Source organism: Nerophis ophidion, linkage group LG10, assembly GCF_033978795.1.
Source record: "Nerophis ophidion isolate RoL-2023_Sa linkage group LG10, RoL_Noph_v1.0, whole genome shotgun sequence".
Classification (NCBI taxonomy): Eukaryota; Metazoa; Chordata; class Actinopteri; order Syngnathiformes; family Syngnathidae; genus Nerophis; species Nerophis ophidion.
The window spans coordinates 24,768,380-24,774,805 of record NC_084620.1 but is presented as its reverse complement, the minus strand read 5'-3'; the positions used below and the strand labels follow the sequence as shown (position 1 = coordinate 24,774,805).

General features: G+C 48.3%; 1 protein-coding gene across 1 annotated transcript in view; it reads left to right on the top strand.

Moving 5' to 3' along the window:
- Positions 1 to 2,499: 2,499 nt before the first annotated feature.
- Positions 2,500 to 6,426, top strand: part of LOC133560505 (type I phosphatidylinositol 4,5-bisphosphate 4-phosphatase-B-like) — a 9,838-nt gene continuing 5,911 nt past the window's right edge. Inside the window, exon 1 of the mRNA XM_061913101.1 lies at positions 2,500 to 2,792. Coding sequence (XP_061769085.1) covers positions 2,690 to 2,792 — 103 coding nt within the window. The 5' untranslated portion in view covers positions 2,500 to 2,689. The remainder of the gene's footprint in view (positions 2,793 to 6,426) is intronic.

Sequence of the window (6,426 nt, the reverse complement as noted above, 5' to 3'; positions counted from 1 at the left end):
GCACGTGTTTGTGCGCATGCATACCCATACTTGCCAAACTTGAGGCTTCCGAATTCGGGAGATGGGGGAATTAGGAGGGGTTTGGTGCTGGTGGGGTTGGGGTGTATTTTGTAGCGTGCCGAAAGGAAATTTTTTAGGCACACAATATATTTTTTAATAGAACCTCACCTGCCTCGGTATAAATTATTCACCATGCAGCTTTTTTTTTGTCCTGTCCAGCTTCTCAGGCACATCATATAGTTGATGTAGATGCCCATATCACCTGTACAAATTTACTTTACAAAAGAGAAGTGTGGGATACTTCTCTTGATGCCTTATTTGTATTTTACTTTATTAAATGTATTTATATTATCATTTGGTGCAGCCAGGGCGGAGCAGGAGGGGATAGAGAGAGAGAAAAAAGGAAGACAGCGGGGGAAATTGTGGGGACAAGAGGAGAATAAGACAGAGAGACAAAACAACAGCAGCAAACACAACAATAACCACAACAACAATAGAACAACATCAGCGAATACGATATGTGATAGTCATACTATTTACGATAGTAAAAGTGATAGCAAAGAAGCAGTTACTGAAATAAATACTAACACAGAAATGACAATGAACATTATTACACCACAAATGGAGCAATACAAACCCCAATCACCAATAGATATAGATAGCACTATTGATAATGAATAATATCTAATTGTTTGTGAATTACTTAACATTTCATGGAAGCTGCTTTTATACCCAATCATGGCACCCACCTGTTCCCAATTAGCCTGCACACCTGTGGGATGTTCCAAATAAGTGTTTGATCAGCATTCCTCAACTTGATCAGTATTTATTGCCAGCTTTCCCAACTTCTTTGTCACATGTTGCTGGCATCAAATTCTAAAGTTAGTGATTTTTTGACAAAAAAAAATGTTTATCAGTTTTAACATCAAATATGTTGTCTTTGTAGTGCATTCAATTGAATATGGGTTGAAAATGATTTGCAAATCATTGTATTCCATTTATATTTACATCTAACACAATTTACCAACTCATATGGAAATGGGGTTTGTAGATAGACAACATTCACACACTAGGGCCAATTCAGTGTTACCAATATTCCCAGGTGCATGTTTTTGGAGGTGGGAGGAAGCCGGAGTACCCGGAGGGAACCCACGCATTCACGGGGAGAACATGCAAACTCCACACAGAAAGATCCCGAGCCTGGATTTGAACCCAGGACTGCAGGACCTTCGTATTGTGAGGCAGACGCACTAACCCCTCCGCCACCGTGAAGCCCCACTAGGGTAGTATGCATATGTATTCATTAAAAACAAGGCAGAGGTTTTATTTAACATATATGTATTTAAAATAAACAAAATGGCCACTTTAACATTACACAAAGTTTTAACAGTAACACTCTGTTTAAATACAACATTTTACCTAAATAATTAATTAAAAATAATTCATTCCAATACGAAGGTCCTGAGTAGTCCTGAGTTCAATCCCGGGCTCGGGATCTTTCTGTGTGGAGTTTGCATGTTCTCCAGCTTCCTCCCACCTCCAAAGACATGCACCTGGGGATAGGTTGATTGGCAACACCAAAATGGCCCTAGTGTGTGAATGTGAGTGTGAATGTTGTCTGTCTATCTGTGTTGGCCCTGCGATGAGGTAGCGACTTGTCCAGGGTGTACCCCGCCTTCCGCCCGATTGTAGCTGAGATAGGCGCCAGCGCCCCCCGCGACCCCGAAAGGGAATAAGCGGTAGAAAATGGATGGATGGACTACCCTAGTGTAGTTTATTGTTGGTCGTTCAGGTAGTAATTACTCGGAGAGCACAAGTGTTTTCTAAGGTATGTGGTACATAGTGAAAAAAGTTAATAATTTTTACTTATTAAAACATCAAAACACAGTAATGGTATTTACTAGTATACTAATTAATTCAAATGATCTTGAAGTGTGTCTAGGGCAGGGGCAAAGGTCAACGCAGGGTACAGTATAGCCGCTGTTCATTGTATGACGGAATATGATGTGAATCTAAAAGTACAGGGCGCCGAATTAAAATACAACCAGATACAGCCACATTAGTGTTAACGTTCTATCACACACAAGTAAGACTTTCTGCTTGAGTTTCAAATACAGTTTGAAAGGCGGAATTTATTCGTTCTTCTATTTAAGGTAGCTCTGACGTGGGAAAGGGCCAGTATTAAATAAGCTTCGCTTCTTCCTACTCCTTTTCGGACATGATGCGATGCAAGGTGATATAAAAGTGTGCGATGTATTGTGTTGTAAATGTGCTCATGTTCGAAATAAACTATGAAAAGAAAAGAAATAAAGAAAGGTTTATACTGTCTTGGTGCTGTATTTCAAGCTCAACCGGACAGGCCATTAAGACCTTGCTGAACTTTGCCTCCGTCTTTGGTTACAACCAATCAAATCACCGCTATGGTTGGTAGTGTACGCCTACTCTGTCTGCGCTCTCCAATTGGTTGCTGGCCGTCTTCACGCAGTCATGTGACTCATGTTTACCTTTTTTCACTTCCGCTTACTGACTCCTCGCGTCATGTGAATGAGAAGAAGCTAACGAAGCTGACAGGGCGAAGTAACCGCGACATTTGCCACACAAACTTACAGAAGCAAGTCTCTCTCCACTCGCCATCGTCCCTAGGCCCCTTCCTGTGAAGAACTGGACTATTGGAGGCCCGCTGGCTCTGATGGCGGCCGAGGAACGTTCGCCGCTCTTGTCCGAACACTTCGACGGGACAAACGGTTCTTCTTTTGGCGAAAGCTTGCATGAACTTAACGCTACATCTCAGAGTATGTATCAAATGTTACTACTAGTACTAGTAGGGCTACTATTACTTACTGTTATTAAAAGATCTTCACGTATATATATATATATATATATATATATATATATATATATATATATATATATATATACACATATAATATGGATATACGTATATGTATATATATTTGTATATTTTTAAATATACATATGTATAAATATATATATGTATGTATTTATATATATATACACATACATATATCCATCCATCCATCATCTTCCGCTTATCCGAGGTCGGGTCGCGGGGGCAGCAGCCTAAGCAGGGAAGCCCAGACTTCCCTATCTCCAGCCACTTCGTCTAGCTCTTCCCGGGGGATCCCGAGGCGTTCCCAGGCCAGCCGGGAGACATAGTCTTCCCAACGTGTCCTGGGTCTTCCCCGTGGCCTCCTACCAGCTGGACGTGCCCTAAACACATCCCTAGGGAGGCGTTCGGGTGGCATCCTGACCAGATGCCCGAACCACTTCATCTGGCTCCTCTCGATGTGGAGGAGCAGCGGCTTTACGTTGAGCTCCTCCCGGATGGCAGAGCTTCTCACCCTATCTCTAAGGGAGAGCCCCGCCACCCGGCGGAGGAAACTCATTTCGGCCGCTTGTACCCGTGATCTTATCCTTTCGGTCATGACCCAAAGCTCATGACCATAGGTGAGGATGGGAACGTAGATCGACCGGTAAATTGAGAGCTTTGCCTTCCAGCTCAGCTCCTTCTTCACCACAACGGATCGATACAACGTCCGCATTACTGAAGACGCCGCACCGATCCGCCTGTCGATCTCACGATCCACTCTTCCCCCACTCGTGAACAAGACTCCTAGGTACTTGAACTCCTCCACTTGGGGCAGGGTCTCCTCCCCAACCCGGAGATGGCACTCCACCCTTTTCCGGGCGAGAACCATGGACTCGGACTTGGAGGTGCTGATTCTCATTCCGGTCGCTTCACACTCGGCTGCGAACCGATCCAGCGAGAGCTGAAGATCCCGGCCAGATGAAGCCATCAGGACTACATCATCTGCAAAAAGCAGAGACCTAATCCCGTGGCCACCAAACCGGAACCCCTCAACGCCTTGGCTGCGCCTATAAATTCTGTCCATAAAAGTTATGAACAGAATCGGTGACAAAGGACAGCCTTGGCGGAGTCCAACCCTCACTGGAAACGTGTCCGACTTACTGCCAGCAATGCGGACCAAGCTCTGACACTGATCATACAGGGAGCGGACTGCCACAATAAGACATTTCGATACCCCATACTCTCTGAGCACTCCCCACAGGACTTCCCGAGGGACACGGTCGAATGCCTTCTCCAAGTCCACAAAGCACATGTAGACTGGTTGGGCAAACTCCCATGCACCCTCAAGAACCCTGCCGAGAGTATAGAGCTGGTCCACAGTTCCACGACCAGGACGAAAACCACACCGTTCCTCCTGAATCCGAGGTTCGACTATCCGGCGAAGCCTCCTCTCCAGTACACCTGAATAAACCTTACCGGGAAGGCTGAGGAGTGTGATCCCACGATAGTTGGAACACACCCTCCGGTCCCCCTTCTTAAAGAGAGGGACCACCACCCCGGTCTGCCAATCCAGAGGTACCGCCCCCGATGTCCACGCGATGCTGCAGAGTCTTGTCAACCAAGACAGCCCCACAGCATCCAGAGCCTTAAGGGACTCTGCCGAGGAGCTTTTTAACTACCTCAGCGACCTCAGCCCCAGAAATAGGAGAGTCCACTACAGATTCCCCAGGCACCGCTTCCTCAAAGAAAGACGTGTTGGTGGGATTGAGGAGGTCTTCGAAGTATTCCCTCCACCGACCCACAACATCCGCAGTCGAAGTCAGCAGAACACCATCCGCACCATACACGGTGTTGATAGTGCACTGCTTCCCCTTCCTGAGGCGCCGTATGGTGGTCCCGAATCGCTTCGAAGCCGTCCGGAAGTCGTTTTCCATGGCTTCCCCGAACTCTTCCCATGTCCGAGTTTTTGCCTCCGCGACCGCTAAAGCTGCACACCGCTTGGCCCGTCGGTACCCGTCCACTGCCTCCGGAGTCCTATGAGCCAAAAGAACCCGATAGGACTCCTTCTTCAGCTTGACGGCATCCCTCACTGCTGGTGTCCACCAACGGGTTCTGGGATTACCGCCACGACAGGCACCAACAACCTTGCGGCCACAGCTCCAATCAGCCGCCTCGACAATAGAGGTTCGGAACATGGTCCACTCGGACTCAATGTCCCGCACCTCCCTCGTGACATGTTCAAAGTTCTCCCGGAGGTGTGAATTGAAACTCTCTCTGACAGGAGACTCTGCCAGACGTTCCCAGCAGACCCTCACAATGCACTTGGGCCTGCCAGGTCTGTCCGGCATCCTCCCCCACCATCGCAGCCAACTCACCACCAGGTGGTGATCGGTAGAAAGCTCAGCCTCTCTCTTCACCCGAGTGTCCAAAACATAAGCCCGCAAATCCGATGACACAACTACAAAGTCGATCATGGAACTGCGGCCTAGGGTGTCCTGGTTCCAAGTGCACATATGGACACCCTTATGTTTGAACATGGTGTTTGTTATGGACAATCCGTGACGAGCACAAAAGTCCAATAACAAAACACCACTCGGGTTTAGATCCGGGCGACCATTCTTCCCAATCACGCCTCTCCAGGTTTCACTGTCGTTGCCAACATGAGCGTTGAAGTCTCCCAGTAGGACAAGGGAATCACCCGGAGGAGCACTTTCCAGTACTCCCTCGAGTGTACCCAAAAAGGGTGGGTATTCTGAACTGCTGTTTGGTGCGTAAGCACAAACAACAGTCAGGACCCGTCCCCCCACCCGAAGGCGAAGGGAAGCTACCCTCTCGTCCACTGGGTTGAACTCAAACGTGCAGGCGTTGAGCCGGGGGGCAACGAGAATTGCCACCCCAGCCCGTCGCCTCTCACTGCCGGCAACGCCAGAGTGGAAGAGGTTCCAGTCCCTCTCGAGAGAACTGGTTCCAGAGCCCTTGCTGTGCGTCGAGGTGAGTCCGACTATATCCAGCCGGAACTTCTCTACCTCGCACACTAGCTCAGGCACCTTCCCCCCCAGTGAGGTGACGTTCCACTTCCCAAGAGCTAGCTTCTGTAGCCGAGGATCGGACCGCCAAGTGCCCTGCTTCGGCTTCCGCCCAGCTCACAATGCACCCGACCTCTATGGCCCCTCCTATGAGTGGTGAGCCCATTGGAGGGATGACCCACATTGCCTCTTCGGGCTGTGCCCGGCCGGGCCCCATGGGGACAGGCCCGACCACCAGGCGCTCGCCATCGTGCCCCAACTCCGGGCCTGGCTCCAGAGCGGGGCCCCGGTGACCAACGTCCGGGCGAGGGAAATCTGGGTTCATTTTGTTGTAATTCCATAGAAGTCTTTGAGCTGCTCTTTGTCTGATCACTCACCTAGGACCTGTTTGTCTTGGGAGACCCTACCAGGGGGCATGAAAGCCCCCAGACAACATACATATATATGTATATATATATGTTTGTGTATATAAATATATATGTGTGTGTGTGTGTGTGTGTTTGTGTGTATATATATATATATGTGTGTGTGTGTGTGTGTGTGTGTGTGTGTGTGTGTGTGTGTGTGTGT